Source organism: Argentina silus, assembly GCF_951799395.1.
Source record: "Argentina silus genome assembly, chromosome: 21".
Taxonomy (NCBI): Eukaryota; Metazoa; Chordata; class Actinopteri; order Argentiniformes; family Argentinidae; genus Argentina; species Argentina silus.
This window is the reverse complement of record NC_139675.1, coordinates 2,217,723-2,238,369: the sequence shown is the minus strand read 5'-3', so window position 1 is coordinate 2,238,369 and position 20,647 is coordinate 2,217,723. Positions and strand designations below refer to the sequence as shown.

Here is a 20,647-nt window from a genome sequence, read left to right as displayed (position 1 = left end):
AGGAGCTTTCACTCGCAATGGTTTTCCTCCGCCGGTCTTGAGGATAATCTAGTTCCCCCCCCCCCCCCTCCTCTCTTTCTCTCTCTCTCTCTCTCTCTCTCTCTCTCTCTCTCTCTCTCTCTCTCTCTCTCTTCTCTCTCTGTCTCTTTCTCGCTCGCTCTCTGTCTCTTTCCCCTTCTCTCTCTCTCTCTCTCCCCCCTCTCTCTCTCTCTCTCTCTCTCTCTCTCTCTCTCTCTGTCTCTCTCTGTCTCTCCCCCCCCCTCTCTCTCTGTCTCTCTCTCTCTCTCAGTGCTAGAAGACCGGCTTTTCACTCAACTTGACCACAGTGACTTTGAGCTTGACCGGTGAACTCATAACGAACTTTAACGAAATTTAACAGAATGCTTGTATGTCAAGGAGAGATCAATGCATTCGATTTTAGACTTATTTTCCTCGCACTATAATACATTAGTTATGTTATGAAACTGGCTTTGACGTATCAGGTTCAATGTCAGAAGGATATAAGCAATATCAATTAGATTTCCTTCCTTTTTATAGATGTATGATGCACTATTTGTAGATTTATTGTGCCACAATTGTAAGCGTATCAATTGACCATGTCACGTTTGTCAATACATGAAATAGAGTTGTGGTAAATCTGTCTTGAAGCTGGTATCCTCTGGTCACATATGAGAGAGGATGTGACACTAGATGTCTCTGTCCTCTACTGCTCCTGCCTGTCCTAATGTCTATTTTCATGCATTAGCATACAATATTAATGAGATGATTTGATGAATTGTTTTTCACAGCAAAGAAAGAACCTTTTTTATATCAGAGTGCAGAGGAAATCCATGTTCCTCCTCTTGACGATACAGACATTGTCTTGAGGTGAGATTTTGAGATGGTGTGTGTGTGTGTGTGTGTGTGTGTGTGTGTGTGTGTGTGTGTGTGTGTGTGTGTGTGTGTGTGACATGACGGAACACGTTCTATATGTTTATTCGTTTTAGACACGTTTGTTCTCCTGACAACGTAAATAGTGCTTATCGTACGGCCCAATCAGAGCAGGGGAACAGAGAACAGAGCTGAACAGAGAACAGCTCAGGGGGTCACCATCAGATAACCACAACAACGGCTATCTGGGTCTGCTATACTTATAACAGATAAGACCCACGCTGGAGGCCTGCTGGTCCGGATTTGAGAAATACATGTATTTTCACTCATGTAAATATGATACACTACATACTGTATGCTACTGTACTACTGCACTACTGTACTGCTTAATTTATCAGTTAAATCATAACAATTACGTTTTGTGGATTCAAGTCTTAATCATGCATTGACTTATACTACTTGATAATTCTGTAAATGTGTAAATTATGTAATCATACCAGTGTTATATTAGCTACTGTACATAGTGCAGTACTTGGACATTATCAGTATGTGTTTGCTCTGTGTGTGTGTGTGTGTGTGTGTGTGTGTGTGTGTGTGTGTGTGTGTGTGTGTGTGTGTGTGTGTGTGTGTGTGTGTGTGTGTGTGTGTGTGTGTGTGTGTGTTGTGAGGGGTCCATCCAGTTTAATAAAAAAAAAATGATAATGATCAATGGGACTAGAATCAAGTTTACAAATAAAGACTTTTTATAATTATTGCACCTAAAACAATCGTTGCAGGCCATTTGCAAAACATAGTCCTGTGATCAAAACCTCATGGATATGCAAATAACCTCGTTCAGAAGACTGAGTTTACAGGCCTACGGTGTGCAAGCATTTTCTAGTGAAATTCCATATGCAATATTTTCTACAAAAGTACTTAACATATAATAACTCATAAGGTTCAACTGAGCAGACCTACAGAGGGAGGTTGCAACAATAAACTTGGCACTTCACGAAAGAAACAAGAGTCCCCACTGGCACAGAGAAGTAGCCCTTTTAACTCCACGGAAGAATACATTGTTTCGTAGTTACATAATCCATTCAACGGTGCATGAAAATGTTAGATGTGTAAAAGTAGGGCTTGTTATTTGCACGGCCCGCCCCGAAGCGTATCCCGCGGCATGATACCGTCGCTCTGCGGAGGGTGCGTCGGCCCCGCGACTGACTGACGCCAGCGCGAATAGACCCAAGACAGGCAGCTGTGTGAGAGCTGTGGACGCGAGCCTAGAACTGCGCAGAAGGTACTGTAAACTTTATTTTTCTTTCGCTAAAACACAAGGCAACGCGAGGCGAACCCGTGCTTTTGTCTTACCTAGTTTTACGCCCTGTTACGAAACATGATGTGTAACTTTTGGTTGGGTCGAGAGATAGTGAAAGTATCTTTTGAAGCTTCAAACTTTTAGACTGTCTGCCTATCATAATGGCAACATGGGTTGATGTTGCCAATTTGAGGAATGTGGAATTAATTCCATATTTGTGAAAGTGTGTCACCCTGATTGATACGTGTGCAGCATCAGCACCTGATCATTGTAAAACAGTTATATTTGTTTACTGATGGTGTGGATTTGAATGTGAGTGCCGTTTGCTTTTGATGATGCACCTTTGTGATATGTGAGTACTGTGGTATGATGTTTGATATTCGAGTGTGTTTGTCTGTATTTGTTTATTTGACGTGTGTGCACACATGGATACATTGCATCTCTACATGTGTGTTGGATTGAAAAAGTGTCAAGTGTGCTGGTTTCAAAGGAAAGCATTTCATGTATAGTTGATAGCTTGATTGATATACATGCATCCTGCATTTCAGGGACTGCCAAAGTCTTCTGCTTCGTCTGCCTGGCTTTATGCAGTTATTAACATTATTTGTCTGAATTATAGTGTCCATATGGCTTGAAGCTGTGTTTTTTTCAGAGGGTGGTAAAAGATCAACAAATCTATCTTCCCTATCCCTGTGTGTGTGTGTGTGTGTGTGTGTGTGTGTGTGTGTGTGTGTGTGTGTGTGTGTGTGTGTGTGTGTGTGTGTGTGTGTGTGTGCGCGCGCATATGCGTGTACATATGTGTGTGTGTGTGTGTGTGTGTGTGTGTGTGTGTGTGTGTGTGTGTGTGTGTGTGTATTCCATGTCTCATGGATGCAGAGCCTGAGAGAGACCCCTAGCAGCCAGGCCCAGATCTCCTGACATCATTGAAGATGACATATCAGATTACCCAAAGGACGGGAATTTGTCCTTGTCCATGATTTACTTCAATTGTTTCATCCCACTGCATTCTTCTCATATTAAGCTTCATGTTTTCTTTAACAATTTGGATCACAGTCTGTAGGATAGAGGATTTAGTGTTATTGTCCAGGATAATTATCGTAGTTCTGGAGTTCCTGTTGTTGTTGTTGTTTTGTTTATTACATCACTATTTTACTCAAATGTTGTTTACATTTTCAATGTTGTTTACAATGTGTATATATATATATATATATATTGCTCTGAAATGGCCTGATACAGATATGGTAAGGGTTAAAACATTTCAAGAGGGATAACGATATATCAATTATTAATGTTGTATTACACTCTTCACGTTCAACGTCATATCTGAGAATATGCCGTCTTGTTTAATTACAGTACGACCACCATGCAGTAAACGCAGTAATACGACCGGTCCAGCAACGTTTAACACGTCCGTTATCACATTTAACCCTCGTCTTCTGGAGAGAGAGAGAGAGGGGGAACCACCCGTTCGCCTGGAAGTCTTCTGCAAATCTACTGTATACATTCAAATATCCCACACCAGCCGGTCTCATGTAACCTAGGATGAATGGAACTCCTCTCCCTTATAGGAATAAACACAAGTTCACCGCATTCCTCTGTTTCAAATGTGGGTTAAGGCATCCAGTCATGAGGGAATTCGGGCCGGCGTGGCCCGCCTCAGAGGACACGTCCATATGTCCTGGTAGACGCCTGGCCTCCCCCAGCCTCCCCCTGCCATGTGTTGGGCTGAAGAGGTGTCCGCCACCACCCCAACGACAACACTAACCCAAACCCCCTGAGTGCCAGACATGGTTGAGATAGCTGGTTGAAACCCCATGTGTTGGTTAGAGGTGTGAGTTATGTCTGTGGTGTGTGTGTGTGTGTGTGTGTGTGTGTGTGTGTGTGTGCGTGTGTGTGTGTGTGTGCGTGTGTGTGTGTGTGTTATGTGTGTGCATGCATGCATGTGTGTGTATGTGTGTGTGTGTATATGTGTGTGTGTGTGTGTGTGTGTGTGTGTGTGTGTGTGTCAGTTTCAGCAATCCCAGGTCAATGTTGTGAGTTGTAGCCTGTCTGGGCAGATACTCTGACCCCAGATCAGTTTTGGCCCCCCCAGCCAGGTCAATGTTGTGTCTAGTCTGGGAGGGCAACACATCTCGTCTGCCTGTGGTTATTTCCGGCCCTGCTTAAGACTACTGTAGTCTAAGTGACTGGGGACTCGTACTGTGGGTGAATGAGGTTAAAGGGATAGTTCACCCAAAATAAAACATGTTCTCACTCTTCCCTAGGCTGCGGTCGATTTCCCAAAGACCATTTTGAGATATTTAGTTCTCTGCTAAAGGTAATAAATAAGTCGTATAAGTAGTATAACTCTAGGCCACTTCCTCAGGCGATGCTTGTTTGCCTTGCATACTTGTCCTGGTTGCTTTTGGCTCATTTACTGAATGTCAAATATTAGCAACTGATTGCTGTGATTTGTGGATGGTGTAAGTGTATGCCACGCCTCAGAGCCGCGGCAGAGGCCACACAGTCAGAGGCAGTACAGTACAGTGTGGCCATAGAGTACAACCACTATTTACATTAGGATGACACTCGTGTGTGAAGTGGTAGGTTAAACAGAATCAGCATCCTCTCTCTCCCTCCCCCCCCCTCTCTCTCTCACTCTCTCCCTCCCCCCCTCTCTCTCTCCCCCCCTCTCTCTCTCTCTCTCCCTCTCTCCCTCCCCCCTCTCTCGCTCTCTCCCTCCCTAACTGCTCATCCCGTCTTTCCATCTTTCTCTCTATTACTCTCTCTCTTCCCCTCGCTCTGCTCATCATCTCTCCCCCCTCTCTCCCCCCCTCTCTCTCCCCCTCTCTCTCTCTCTCTCTCTCTTTTCACCCTTCTCTCCATCTCTCCCCCCCTCTCTCTCCCCCTCTCTCTCCCTGTCTCTCTCTCTCTCTCTCTCTTCATCCTTCTCTCCATCTCTCCCCCCTCTCTCCCCCTCTCTCTCTCTCTCTCTCTCTCTTTTCATCCTTCTCTCCATCTCTCCCCCTCTCCCCCCCTGTCTCTCTCTCTCTCTCTCTTTTCATCCTTCTCTCCATCTCTCCCCCCTCTCTCTCCCCCTCTCTCTCCCTGTCTCTCTCTCTCTTTTCATCCTTCTCTCCCCCTCTCTCCCCCCCTCTCTCCCCTTTATCTCCCCCTCTCTCTCTCTCTTTCCCTCCACTCCTCCTTTTATAGCCAACGACTCAATTGAGCGAAGGTCTAATGGACGCCCTGTCCATCCAGAGGGCCCTGGGCCTGGCTGGCTGGCTGATAAATAATGTAGCTTCTTTATAATGGCCGCTCCCCGGGGAGGGCCGAGAGAGCATCGTTACTGCTTCCTCGTCCTACAGCCCCGGCCCCTAAATTGATTAACAGACACCGAAGCAGCTAGCGCAAAATGATCCATGGTATATGGGGCTAGTAGCTGGTGAGTTTGCTGGCTAGCTAGCTAGCCTAGCGCGAGGGTGGTCAGAAGGGGGGCGGAGGGGGGGGGGGGTCAAAGCCTATCTTTCAATGGAGCGTGATGCTATATCCCAGCCATTAGACATTAGACATTAAACCCCCCCCCCCCCCTCCACCACCCCCCACATCCCACCATGCAGGGTTAACTACTCGCTAACAGGCTACCGCTAACCCAATATCCAGGGGTAAATTGCACAGACGAGGCTAGCAGGCTAAAGGGCTAGCTCGGCCCGGGTGGATTTATGGAGCTCTTGTGTAAACGGCGGTGTGTGTTTCAGCTTTAATAGGGGGGGGGGGGGGTAGAAGTGGGAGCTTGTCAGGTGGAGGTATTTGTGTGATGCTTCATTGGGTTGACTTGTGTAAAAGAGGGTTATGTGTTGGGCAAGTGTTGGGGGGTGGGGAGGGGGATGCGAGGCAGAGAATACGTTTAGGATGGTAATGTGATTTATAGGAAGAGTGTAGGGTTTGGAGCTGGGAGCGATCAGATTAGCATGTAGTGGGTCAAGTAGTAATCCAGTGATCAAATGATAACTGATTTAGCCTCGTTGTTAATCATTGAACCTGGTTATATATTAATGGAATCTCCGAAACCTATGGACTTAAGTTTTTATTAAGGTTTACGTTTTAGGAGACATCTTCTTTTGATCAAGATATCCACCTTCCGAGAAAACCTGAACCAGAACCCCAGAACAGCTCTGTTGTTTAATCTTCTCTGGCTCCTGAAACGTCATGTTGTTGGCCTCTCCCTTGTACTCAGAGCACCCAAACCTGGTCCTGGATCAGCCTCTAGGCCACATGCACTGAAGAGGCTCCCAATCACACAGGTGTGACGTTAAACTCTCGTGGTGTGACGTAAACGTATAACTCAGGACAATAGCAAAAGAACAATCTAGAATCCGTAGTTATGTCTCGCCTTCAACCCCGAGGATCACCTTAATGAGCAGAATACAGAACATCAGGAACTGAATGACGTTGTCTAGTCTCTGTTCTGTCCTTGCCACATTGACATCCACGTCACCAGGCTCTACGCAGAGAGCTACGGTTGGTACCACAGGCAGCGCCAACATATTTTGACTCCCCCACAAGACAACCCCAAACCAGCGTCGGCCTTACGATCGCCATCTTGACCTTTTTACGCAACGTCACGGCCGGAGAGGAGCGGCGGCCAGATATGATAGATCCACATCTTTGGAAATACCCAAGTAGGGTTTGGGAAGGAGAGATCATGAGTCCATCCGTACAGTGTTGACAGTAGGTGATTGTTCAGCTCCGTCCAGATGTTCCGAGTGCGTACTTTCCTGGAATTTTCTGCATCTGAATTGGATTAAAAAGTTGTTTTCTCGCAGCTGGGCTGAAGCATGTGGTGGGGGTCGGGCTGTCAATATCTGACCGCTAGACCAGATCAGACCGGACCGTCGAAGCAGATGTCCGTCATTTCGACATCGACAAGGCTCTGAGTGATCTGAGGTGTGTCCCTGCAAATCATGGTATAACTTTTTTTTTTTAAAGGTTAATTTCTTGAGTGGGGCAGTCCCACTCCTATATTTTTCTTTTATTGGATAGAGACAGGAGAGTAAGGAGGAGAGGGTTTGTCAGCAAGGAATGGGCCGGATTCTAACCCATGCCGACATGGGCATATGTGAGCACTGTAGGCCGTGGTGCTAGACCACTGGACCCCCCCAGGCCATGGTGCCAGACCACTGGACCACCCCAGGCCATGGTGCTAGACTACTGGACCACCCTAGGCTGCTACCATGGTAGAACTTGGTTGGTTTGAGACCTATCAGTATTCCTACCTGTCTGTTTACTGTATGTTGGGGGTTGCTGTCCTAATATTGGGATTTGTACAGCGCCCCTGTGTCCCTTGATGCGTGGTTTTCCCAATGCCCACTCTTGCAGAAGGGACATACCACTTCACCCCTTGCCATGGCAAACACATAATGATCATAACCTCCGAATGTACGAATGTACGCTTTTGAATGAAGCGCCTCTGCTTATTATCGACACCGATTGAAAATAGCATCCATTGTAGGAGAATAGAAGTCAACACCCCTGTGTAAATAAGTAGGGGAAAATCCAACACCAGTGAAATCAAATCACACTCTGATTCCAGGATGGAATTTGACCACATTTTGGCCCTCCCTTCTCCCCCTTCCCACCCATTCCCCCCATCCCCCAGTCCCCACACGATGGGCCAATCCTGTAGCAGATGCACCAAGAGAGATAGACAGAGAGAGAGAGAGACAGAGAGAGAGAGAGTGAGAGACAGAGAGAGAGAGAGACAGAGAGAGCGCAAGAGTGAGAGAGAGAGTGAGAGACAGAGAGACAGACAGACAGACAGACAGAGAAAGAGAGCGAGAGTGAGAGAGAGAGTGAGAGACAGAGAGACAGACAGACAGACAGAGAGAGAGAGAGAGAGAGAGAGAAAGGGAGGAGCTGTATCAGAGCTAAATCAAGGGAAACATCTTTGAGGGCCGATATCCTCCGTGTGGCCTGCTAACTCGACACACTCCCATGCCACCTCAGAGCATTGTTCCATGCGTCTCCCCCGTGGGAGGGAGGAAGCAGAGAGGGATTTATCTCCCCGCTTCTGTCATCGCCTGCCTGGCAGTGACATCACTTCCCACTGAGGGGCCTGCAGGTCTCTCCGCAGGTGTAGAGATGGAACAATCAGGGACAGGGAAAGAGCACGGCCATTTCCTCCCCCCCCCTCTCTCTATCTCTCTCTCTCTGTCGCACACACACACACACACACACACACACACACACATGCCCCTCCTCACTACAGTCGGGCCATGGCTTTTTTCGAATTATCCAATGTGATTGGACCGGCTAGGCTAAATATAGGAGGAACTTTCAGCTTTCCTGTCAGGGTGGTTAGCGATAGCAGGCCTCCAATGGCACTCCCCCCTCCTCCCTCCCCCCTCCTCCTCCCTCCACCCTCCTCCTCCCTCCACCCTCCTCCCCCCAGCTGTTGTAAACAGCACCTGTTCTCAGAGAACCTTACTGCCTGCCTGGCCGCCTGCTTGTGTCCGTAGTAACCTAGGCCACACATGCAGTAGCCGACACAGATAGAAATGGCGATCAAGGACTATCTGTCTCACAATGCGAGGGGCCTAAAATAACGGCCGGCTCATGAGAAAGGCGAAGATTGCAGGGTGAAAAAAAAAGGGAAAAAGACAGAGAGCTGACGAGGCGTGATTGTGTTTTTGTTTCTGGTAACAGGAAACTTAATCTGCCGCTGTCTCTACTGTACTGTCACAGAAGCTTCTCTTTGACTCTCTGTATTATATATATATATATATATATATATATATATATATATATATATATATATATATATATATAATTTTTTTTGCCTGTCTGTGGGTTTTAGTGGGTAGATTGTGGGTTTGTGTGCTGTGAAATGGATGCCCTGAAGTGGTGTCACTCCCTCAACAAAATGTCAACAACTCAACCTTTTCGAAACTGAAATGTTACTCACCATCCCGGATAATAGCTTCAAAAGAAAGAAAAAAAAATAGGAGGTGGAACTATTTAGTTAATGCTCTCGTTTCCGCTCGGAGGGCGAGAATGCATGGCGCACCTCCTGGTGAATTGGTGTCGTGGGACCTCAATGAATGGGCACTTTTATCCAGACTGGGTCCCACATGCGTTTCCTCTTTTATTGTCCCGGATGTCGCTGCTGCTAAATTCCTGCTGCACTTACAATGTTTGGCGGTGGCGTTGGTGTTTTATGGAACAGTCAATAAAGTTCTGTTTCCTTTCAAACGTGGCCAAATCAACCCCATCAACTCCCCATCATTGTTCGAAATCTCTCCTCCCCCTCCCTCCCTCCCTCCCTCCCTCCATCCCTCCCTCCCTACTTCACTTTGATGTTTACTGATGAACTACATACTATGGATGCCCGTATAGATTCATGAAATGACGGTGCTACGGACACGTGGAGATTACGCCATGAGTGGTATTGATAGCGTAGGACTCTCTCTCTCTCTCTCTCTCTCTCTCTCTCTCTGACATTTGAGCGTGGCGGTTCTGCTATGTGACGAGGCGTGTGTCCGTCCAGGAAGCCATGTGCAGAATGCTCTGGTGCCTCCGGGGCTGTTGGCTGACACCGTGCAAGGAGGGGGTGTCCATTGTGACACGGCTGCCCCGTTCCGATTCCCAGAAGCCCCCCCCCCAAGATTGCTAGCTACCGATCGGACCTTGTTAGTTGTGGTGTCGTCTTTTATTCCGGGTTGAATGACGCTGACTGATAACGCCTTCTGCCGCACGGCCGTGACTATCTGCTTAAAGGCAGCGTCCGTTGGTGTTGTGTGTCCGTCCGAGTGGTTTCCAGACCTCTGCATCGGTTGGAACCAGCTCCTCCATCCTCTTATCTCTCCTCTCCTAGGTATCCTGAATCCAAGCACTGGCCTGAGAAGCTTCAAGGAGTGAGGAGGACTCCCACAGACGGCACCGTCACTACCACAGAGACCAGCAACCACCTGGACTATCCTAACACCCTACCCCTCTCCCCCCACCACACACACACACAACCCCAACGTGTGTGTCTTGTCCCTCCAACCCCACCGAGAGAGAGAGAGGGAGAGGGAGAGAGGGAGAGAGCGATAGAGAGAGAGAGCGGCCACGCCACCATGAACGTGACCTCGCTCTTCTCCTTCACCAGCCCGGCGGTCAAGCGCCTCCTGGGCTGGAAGCAGGGGGACGAGGAGGAGAAGTGGGCCGAGAAGGCCGTGGACGCCCTGGTCAAGAAGCTGAAGAAGAAGAAGGGGGCGATGGAGGAGTTGGAGCGCGCCCTGAGCTGCCCGGGCCAGCCCAGCAACTGCGTGACCATCCCACGCTCCCTGGACGGACGGCTCCAGGTGTCGCACCGGAAGGGGCTGCCCCACGTGATCTACTGCCGGGTGTGGCGCTGGCCGGACCTCCAGTCCCACCACGAGCTGAAGCCCCTGGAGTGCTGCGAGTTCCCCTTCGGAGCCAAGCAGAAGGACGTGTGCATCAACCCCTACCACTACAAGAGAGTGGACAGTCCCGGTGAGTACACACACACACACACACACACACACACACACACACACACACACACACACACACACACACACACACACACACTAACCACTAACCCCTACCACTATAAGAGAGTGGACAGTCCCGGTGAGTACACACACACACACACACACACACACACACACACACACACACACACACACACACACACAGTAACCCCTAACCCCTACCACTATCAGAGTGGACAGTCCTGGTGAGTACACACACACACACACACACACACACACACACACACACACACACAGTAACCCCTAACCCCTACCACTATCAGAGTGGACAGTCCTGGTGAGTACACACACACACACACACACACACAGTAACCACTAACCCCTACCACTATCAGAGTAGACAGTCCTGGTGAGTACACACACACACACACACACACACACACACACAGTAACCCCTAACCCCTACCACTATCAGAGTGGACAGTCCTGGTGAGTACATACTTTAATTGTTCTAACACCACAGCCGAGGTGAATATCCACACCAACCCCAACCAGCCCAGAGACACGAGAGACACTGTACATCTGATCTAGCTGTAATCAAAGAACTGAGGCTGTCCTGGCGCAGGGTCAGGGTCCTGTGTGTGTGTGTGTGTGTGTGTGTGTGTGTGTGTGTGTGTGTGTGTGTGTGTGTGTGCGTGTGTGTGTGTGTGTGTGTGTGTGTGTGCGCGTGTGCGTGTGTGCGTTCCGCGTGTGGAGCTTACGGGGCTTACTGACACAAAGAAAGGGACAACAGTCCAACCCACCCTCGCTGGCCGGGTCGACCCAAAGGGCTTGATACACCTCAATGAAAATTGATAGCTAAGATGAATTACAGACCGTGATTGTGTAGAGGGTTTAGAAAGCGGCTTTTGTTTTCTGCCATGGTGGGATATTGATTGTAGAGCTCGCAGTGATTATTGTAGTTAATAGAGTGCAGTTTTATGTGTCTTTTATTTGAGAATCTCAAAATGGAAACTGGCCTCTTGAAATGCCCCATAAATGTTGGCCTTTCGCTTTCAACTTTATGTGGCAAGGCAGCCATTTTGTGTCAGGATGCCCAACACTGAGTCATTTGTTCAGAATGTTGCCGATAGAAATGTAACTGACGTGACTTCCCCGTCCGACCTGTTCTACACAGCACACATCTCTCTGAACACTCCGGAACATTCCGACCCTCCCGACTATCGCACTTTGACGAACCGACGTCCCTTTTTTTCTCTCCCTCTTCTCTCCCTCTCTCTCTTCGTCTCAGTGCTGCCCCCGGTGTTGGTCCCCAGGAACAGCGAGTTCAACGCCAAGCACAGCATGCTGCCTCGCTTCCGGAACCCCCTGCACCAGAACGAGCCTCACATGCCCCAGAACGCCACGTTCCCAGAGTCCTTCCCCCAGGCCATCTCCATGGCCAACACGCTGCCAGGAGTGCCCTTCCCTCCACACTCGCCCGCGGGCAACAGCTACCCCAGCTCCCCCGGCAGTGGCAGCAGCACCACCTTCCCCCACTCGCCCACCAGCTCCGACCCGGGCAGCCCATTCCAGATGCCAGGTGAGATGCCTACCTATGCCACCTGTTGGGTAGCTTAGCCTAGCCTAGGTTCGAGAGGCCGGCCAGCAATTGGTAAGTCGCTGGTTCGATCCCCACCGCGGGAGGGAGCTGGATGTGAACTGGTGACTGGAGGGTTGCTGGTCCCTACACCGCCGTTGTGCCCTTGAGCAAGGCACTTAACTTCTCCAGGGGCACCTGACGATGGCTGACCCTGTGAGTTCTGTTCTCCCTGGGGATATGCATGTGTGTTCTCCCTGGGGATATGCATGTGTGTTCTCCCTGGGGATATGCATGTGTGTTCTCCCTGGGCATATGCATGTGTGTTCTCCCTGGGGATATGCATGTGTGTTCTCCCTGGGCATATGCATGTGTGTTCTCCCTGGGCATATGCATGTGTGTTCTCCCTGGGGATATGCATGTGTGTTCTCCCTGGGCATATGCATGTGTGTTCTCCCTGGGCATATGCATGTGTGTTCTCCCTGGGGATATGTGTCTTGTCTTGATTATTTCCCCTCGGGGATCAATAAAGTACCTATCTTCTTCTTCTCCGTCGCAGAGATGTAGTCGTCCCTAGAAGGGAAGGATGGTTGGTTGAGAGATTACTGCAGGGCAGTCTGGACAATGTAAAGACATGATAGTACGGTAAAGTGAGGCTAGGCAGAGACAAAGCCTACAGATGGCTGTTTAGACAAAGGTGTGTTGATGTTGATGTTGTTGTTGTTGTTGTCTTGCCATATTTGACCAGTGGAGGCTGGTCCATTGAGGATGAGGAGGATGGTTCTCCCTTGAATTTTGATGGAATAAAATAAAATAAAAAACAAAAACTGTAAATAGGCTCGATTCTGCTGCATGAAATGCACTCCCAACAGCTCACACAAAGCAAACGAATCGCCTCAGATAGAAGCAGTCTCAACAGTGGTCCTGAATGGTGGAACATGGTAACTGCAGGCTGAACAGAAATAGAGGAACGCACGGTACTTCCTTAAGCCCCGTTCGTTGTGTTTTTGCATGTAAAAAAAAAGCACGAGTGTGAAAGGTGGTTTTGAATGTGTCACCGTCACCTTGATGACTGTAACCTATCTCTCCTCCTGTGCACCTGCGTTGTAGACCTTCATGTGGAGGGTTCCTAGGCTACGTTGTAGTGACCTCATGATGGTTATAGGGGTGGGCAAAGTGTCTAGTGTCACACCTGGGCTGGGTATGTATGAGCCTGAACCTACTGATGTTGCATTGAGCTGGGTGAATGGGTATGATGAATGCAATCATCCAATATGCAGTAATTCAGAAGGCCAGACTCATTATGAATTTGGGCCAAATTGGATTATAGCAAAGATGCCAAAACAAGTCATGTTTTTTTTTTTTCTTTTTTAAAGTAGGATGACTGTAGTGAGCCGTGACTCTGCTGTGTAATGTTACTTTACTAAAACTCCCCATCTCTCTCTCCCCCCCCCCCCCCTCCCCATCTCTCTCTCCCCCCCCCCCCCCCTCCCCATCTCTCTCTCCCCCCCCCCCCCCCCCCCCCTCCCCATCTCTCTCTCTCTCCCCCCCCCTCCCCATCTCTCTCCCCCCCGCACCAGAAACCCCCCCTCCAGCCTACATGCCCCCGGAGGAGCAGATGACTCAGGACTGCCCCCAGCCGATGGACACCAACCTCCTGGTCCCTGCGTTGCCCCTGGAGATCAGCAACATGCCAGGTAACCACGGCAACAGCAACCACCTCTCCCCCCCCTCCGCCCTCAGCCGCCATCGCTCATCTGGGCGGCGCTGTGACATCATCACCCACTTAGGGCTGTCAGCGCCCGCTCCCTCGCCGCTACAGGTGCAAGGGCTTCTGGGAAGCTCGAGTGTTTCCGACGCACACAGCGGCTGGGATGGGCTCTGCTTTTTCTGTGTCACTGTGGATGAAGCTCCGGTTAGAAGGCGTAGCGTGGGTATCGGGATTGAAAAGCAGACGTACTGCAGCCTGCGGTGGTCCAGTGGTCCAGCACCACGGCCTACAGTGCACACATACAGTACCAGTCAAAAGTTTGGACACACCTTCTCATTCAATGGTTTTTCTTTATTTTTAAAATTATTTTCTACATTGTAGATTAATATTGAAGACATCACAACTATGAAGGAACACCTATGGAATTATGTAGTAAACAAAAAAGTGTTAAACAAACCAGAATATGTTTTATATTTTAGATTCTTCAAAGTAGCCACCTTTTGCTTTGATGACAGCTTTGCACACTCTTGGCAAGGTGTGTCCAAACTTTTGACTGGTCCTGTATGCCCGAATCCGTTTGAATCCGGCCCATGCCCTGCTGACATATTCTCTCCTCCTTGTTTTCCTGTCTTTCTCCACTGTCTCTGTCCAATAAAAATGAAAAATATGAGAGTGAAACTGCCCCACTCAAACAAGAAAAATAATCAGACCCGCTGTTGTAGTTGTTAGTGGAAGACCATTACACTGTGTACCGTGATATTGATTTAAAATGTGGATGAACAATTAATCTTCTGTTAAAAGGAGATGCTGGTAATTTCATTGCAAATATGACACTTAACCTAAAGCAATAAAATCATGTTTCACAGATATGAAATTGGGAGTGACTGTGATCGATCATGATATGATGTTTATTGTCCCATTACGATTAGGTATGTGGAATGGGAAAACAAATACTCATCCACAAATAAATTCACAGAACAGAGTAAGGGTTCACATTTAGCACACAAATGCTGGTGTGTATGCATGCAACCCTGGGAGGAGTTCAAAGCCTTAAGACTGGTCTCGGAGCAGTTTTTACGAGCCCTGTTAAACCCTCTGGTTGATGTCATCTCTGCCGGTGGTAATTACTCAAAGGTCGTTAAGCTCGCTAAGGACCTGCTTCGCTAATTACCTCCAACTTTTATAGTAGAAACACTGGCTCATTTTCTACCACCTCAACTTCGTGGTTCAGTCGATACACTCGTCATTGAAGCTTTCCTTCACACATCAGCAAATGCCACGTGCGTCTGTCTGAGGGACTTTTTTTTTTAGATATATATATATATATATATATTTATTTTTAGGGCATTTCTGCTTTATTGGGATCGAGACAGTAGAGACCGACAGGAAGGATGGGTGAGAGAGAGAGGAGGGATGACACAACAAGACGTGTTGAGGGTCGGAATGGAACCAGGACCCTTGCGGTTACGTGGTATGCACATTAGTGTGTGCTGCACCACAAGCGCCCCTGTTTGAGGGACTATTTTAAAGCGTTTCCTACCCAGTCTGTGAATACTCCCGATAGGTACAGTAGGCACTGGGTAATATAGGTAGCCCGATATAGTCTCGTCCTAGCACTGCAGACTATAAAAAGGGTAAACTATTCAAATATCAAGTATCATTTGAAATAGTTCACATAACTTAATTTAAGAATAGATCCTTGCTGAACGACTCCCTTTGTTTCGCAGCCCCAAACAGATGCGCTAACTGTTTTACGCTAACACCATTATCCCCTATCTATTGTTATCCAATCACATGGATGACAACAGTATCCCACCCACACGGAGCAGAAGGACATTACTGGCGGGAGTAGTCTCACTGCTGAAACATTTGCTGGGAGTAGCTTTTTAAGAGGTTTTTCTTTTTTTTACTTTGGGAGGGTTTTCTCTACAAGCTGCATCCTGTATCGTAGGGTGGTTTCCATTGTGAGCTAGTTCTGGAAACCAGGCAGACAAAACACACCTGCTGGCCAGTACCTCTGCCACGCTGCAGAGGAAGTTTGGTAGAAGTATGTGCTTAGATAAACAGGATTTATTCCACCCTCCACCCCAAACCCTTAGAGGGGCCAGCTGGCACAGCCTCACCCAAGATACCAGGCAGACAGAGGGCATAAGCCGGGTATCTTCTATTGGCTGACTGGCTGCTTACTCAATAAAGACTGGCTGGGACCGCAGGCTTGTCTGTCTTCAGTGTTTGCCTCAGCATTGATTTTGCTTTCCATTGGTATTCAAATGTGACCTATAGCTTTCTGTCCCTCTCATACTGTGCAGTGTACAACCGCTCTCTGTGTCTACATGAGATATTTTTGGGTTCTATTTTGCTCATGGTGATTTCATATTGTTCCCCTTTATGTATATATTTTTCGTCAGTGCTGTCGGGTGCAGGAGGAGAAATGAGGTGAAAGTACCATGGGGACAACTACTCAATCAGACTCCAGCTGGTAGTCAGACACGCACATTGACACGCACAACACTTGAACTTCATATGACGACACCACAGAGGGGCTTTATTCCCTAGGGGTTTCACAGCCACTTGAGTCAATCTTTGAGGGTTTGTTTGTGTGTGTGTGTGTGTGTGTGGGTGGGTGGGTGGGTGGGTGTGTGTGTGTGTGTGTGTGTGTGTGTGTGTGTGTGTGTGTGTGTGTGTGTGTGTGTGTGTGTGTGTGTGTGTGTGTGTGTGTGTGTGTGTGTGTGTGTGTGTGTGTGTGTGTGGGTGGGTGGGTGGGTGGGTGGGTGGGTGGGTGTGTGGGTGTGCATTTTGTGCATACATACCTCTGTGTGTGTGTGTGTGTGTGTGTGTGTGTGTGTGTACATATGCGTGTTTATACAGTAGGTGTGTGTTCGTGTGTGTGTGTGTGTGTGTGTGTGTGTGTGTGTGTGTGTGTGTGTTTACGTAAGTGTGTGTTCTGTACATATATATGTGTATACAGTATGTGTGTATTCATGAGTGTGTGCGTGTGTGTGTGTGTGTGTGTGTGTGTGTGCGTGCGTGTGTGTGTGTGTGTGTGTGTGTGTGTATGCGTGCGTGTGTGTGTGTGTGTGTGTGTGTGTGTCCTGTGCAGATGTACAGCCGGTGGCTTACGAGGAGCCTAAGCACTGGTGCTCCATCGTCTACTACGAGCTGAACAACCGCGTGGGCGAGGCCTTCCAGGCCAACTCCACCAGCGTCCTGGTGGACGGCTTCACCGACCCGTCCAACAACCGGAACCGCTTCTGCCTGGGCCTCCTGTCCAACGTCAACCGCAACTCAACCATCGAGAACACCCGGCGGCACATCGGCAAAGGTACAGCCGCGGCCGCGTTGATGAGTTAGATCGTTCAGGGCCGAGGGTGAATGAAGTCGCCAAAACGGTCAACGTTCTAGAACGCCAAAGGGTGACTTTATTCACCAGAAAATGCATAAATGATAATGCTTCATTTTGTAGCCAATCAAAGTGTTGTTGCTAGGTAGAGTGCCTTCGGAAAGTATTCAGACCCCTTCCCTTTTTCCACATTTTGTTGTGTTATAGACTCAATTTAAAATTGATTAGAGAATTTGTCTTCAACCCACACACAATACCCCAGAATGACAAAGTGAAAACAGGTTTTTAGAAATCAGTAAATCAATAAATTTATTAAAATTGAAATACAGAAATACTTAATGTACATAAGTATTCAGACCCTTTGTTTTGACACCCTTTGCTAGAGACCCTTTCAAAACAAAGATATTAATTCCAAAATTACATGAACTATTATCCTTGCATTAAGATGGACTCAATTCAACTTATTGAGTGATTTGTTGATGACATTTTTGCATTTTAGCTAATTTTAAGAGTGTCATAGCAAAGGTCTGAATACTTCTGTACAAGAGGTATTTCTGTGTTTCAATTTTAATAAATGTACTGACATTTCTAAAAACCTGTTTTCGCTTTGTCATTCTGGGGTATTGTGTGTGGATTGAAGGCAAATTCTTTTAATTTAATCCATTTTAAATTGAGTCTATAACACAACAAAATGTGGAAAAAGTGAAGGGGTCTGAATACTTTCCGAAGGCAGTGTAAACACCACATAGAACACTTGGCACTCTAGGTGGTGAATGTTCTGGAATTCTTTGGCAGTTGGTGAGTTAAACATCCTGTAAGCCACACTGATGGGGACCCGATCAATCGTTCAATAGTCAATATGTATTGTAGGCTTCAGTGTGCCCGGTAGGGCTTGTCCACCGCAATAACAACAAATGGTGTCAGCGTTTGTGATTGATTTATAATGTAAGGTGTCACCATAGGAACAATTATTAGTTATTGAGTGTTGAAGTGTGAATGCCTGATGATGTCTGTGATCACAAACGCAGGATGTTATGTTGATCATGGTAATAATAATAATAATACATTTCACTTCTCATTTCACACAGAAAGCACACAACTCTAATGCCAGCTGTAATGTCAGGTGTTTGATACAAAAACTGATTGGTTTCTGCGAGACCAATTACTTCACATTCCGTAGACCATGTCCATGACCATGACCATGCTTATAAGCAGCTGTATATTTGATTATCACATGTTAGATACTAATGTAGTTAATTTAATTTAATTACATGGTGGTTACCAATAGTGTAAATCAACCATGTGATGTTAATATACCCACACCCTCCCCTCAATTACTTCTTGGCCCTCTGTGGTCCTCTGTGGCTCAGTCGGTAGAGCATGGCGCTAACAACGCTTAGGTTGTGGGTTTGTGATGTTTATAAACCAACACCCTCTCCTCTCCGTAGGTGTCCACCTGTACTACGTGGGTGGGGAGGTGTACGCCGAGTGTCTGAGTGACAGCAGCATCTTCGTGCAGAGTCGTAACTGTAACTACCACCATGGCTTCCACCCCACCACCGTGTGTAAGATCCCCTCGGGATGCAGCCTGAAGATCTTCAACAACCAGGAGTTCGCCGAGCTCCTGGCCCAGTCCGTCAACCACGGCTTCGAGGCCGTCTACGAGCTCACCAAGATGTGCACCATACGCATGAGCTTCGTCAAGGTAACCGTCCTCATCCAAACATCCCATAATATGATTGGGGGGGTGGGAGGGAGGGGTAGGGGCATTTTGTGGCGGGGGGGTTCACAATAAATTTTATTTATTGTGAACCCTAACCCGAACATACAACAATTAAACGACACATGTTATACATGGCAGTGAACACATATTTGTATATATTTTATACGCTGATATCAAATAAACAAATGATTTGGGAGCGCTCGCTGTCTTTTTCATTGAAAAAGCATGACTTGAATGACAAGTTACCATTTAACAACAAATGTCTCCATTCAACATCAGCCGTGTCCCACTTGTAACACATCATTCAGCATTTGTCCAAAACAGAATCCCCTTCCTCTTGTGTTGCAGGGCTGGGGTGCAGAGTACCACCGCCAGGACGTGACCAGCACCCCCTGCTGGATCGAAATCCACCTGCACGGCCCTCTGCAGTGGCTGGACAAGGTGCTCACCCAGATGGGCTCCCCCCACAACCCCATCTCCTCCGTGTCCTAGGCTAAACTGTCCCCAGGCCTGTGGCTGTCCAAACCCAGCATTTAGGTTCCAGTGGTGGGGGGTGAGGGGTGGGGGGTGGGGGGCGGTGTGGGAGGCGCCTGGTCCCAGATCTCTACACACCACAGGGCCGACCCGAACTGTATTGTGCTGGCGTGGGTGTTTTCTTTCCACATTGTCCTTTCCAGCACTGTTACAGCAACCGTGGTGGATGTGTGTGACCCTGGTCAGTACAGCACAGCACAGCTCGGCTCGGCTTGGTTCTGTAGTGTGATCGGGGTACATGTGCTTTTAGCCAGCTTGTCTGACTCTGCTTGTCATGGCAACGGTAGTCAGAGGGGGTGGCTAGAGCAGACAGAGATCTGGGAGCCAGCTAAGGGCGGAGGGGGTCGAGTGGGTGGGTTGGTTTGTACTGTACTTGAAGGATGTCTGAATTGGGCACATTGCAGACTGGCATTTTGGGCGGGGGGGTGGGGGTGGGGGAGGGGTAGGGGCATTTGGGGGTGGGGGGGGGGGCAAACGAGCGAGCGAGAAGCATCTGGAAGATACTTGATCTTTGTGACCAACTGTAATAATCAGACCATCATTACTCATCATTACACAAGTATCCTCCCTGCGGTCCTGTACCGGCAGTTTGGTTTTTCTTTTTCTTTTTCCCTCGTTCTCTTGTTCCCGGTTTACATCTACAGTATTCCATTGGAATCCCTGAGAGTTCCATTGGTTTACATCTACAGTATTCCATTGGAATCCCTGAGAGTTCCATTGGTTTACATCTACAGTATTCCATTGGAATCCCTCAGAGTTCCATTGGTTTACATCTACAGTATTCCATTGGAATCCTTGACAGTTCCATTGGTTTTGACAGTCATTTACAGCACGCGTGCAGAATTGTGGGAATTTTGAGGATGACCAATACAGGTAAAAACTAATTTAATGAAACAAATGAATTATTATGTTTGTTATGAACATATTCAGAACGCATTATTAAGATACTGAGGTCAGTAATTAAATAATGATTACAGTTATTATAATATTACATTATTACATTATACTGTAATTGTCTCAGAGACCCTGCCCCGATTAAGTTTTCTTTTTTTTTTTTTAGATTGGCCAAAAATGAATGTAGCAAAGTTGAAAAAAGATCCTATATGAAATAAATCC

The 20,647-nt window shown here is 47.7% G+C and overlaps 1 protein-coding gene across 1 annotated transcript; it reads left to right on the top strand.

Moving 5' to 3' along the window:
* Positions 1 to 2,108: 2,108 nt before the first annotated feature.
* smad1 (SMAD family member 1) lies at positions 2,109 to 19,533 on the top strand. Its single transcript, XM_083693247.1, has 7 exons — positions 2,109 to 2,149; positions 10,020 to 10,663; positions 11,936 to 12,226; positions 13,804 to 13,920; positions 17,035 to 17,256; positions 18,723 to 18,979; positions 19,346 to 19,533. The coding sequence occupies exons 2-7, from the start codon at positions 10,264 to 10,266 to the stop codon at positions 19,487 to 19,489; spliced, it is 1,431 nt and encodes a 476-aa protein (XP_083549373.1). The 5' UTR covers positions 2,109 to 2,149; positions 10,020 to 10,263; the 3' UTR covers positions 19,490 to 19,533.
* Positions 19,534 to 20,647: the final 1,114 nt, after the last annotated feature.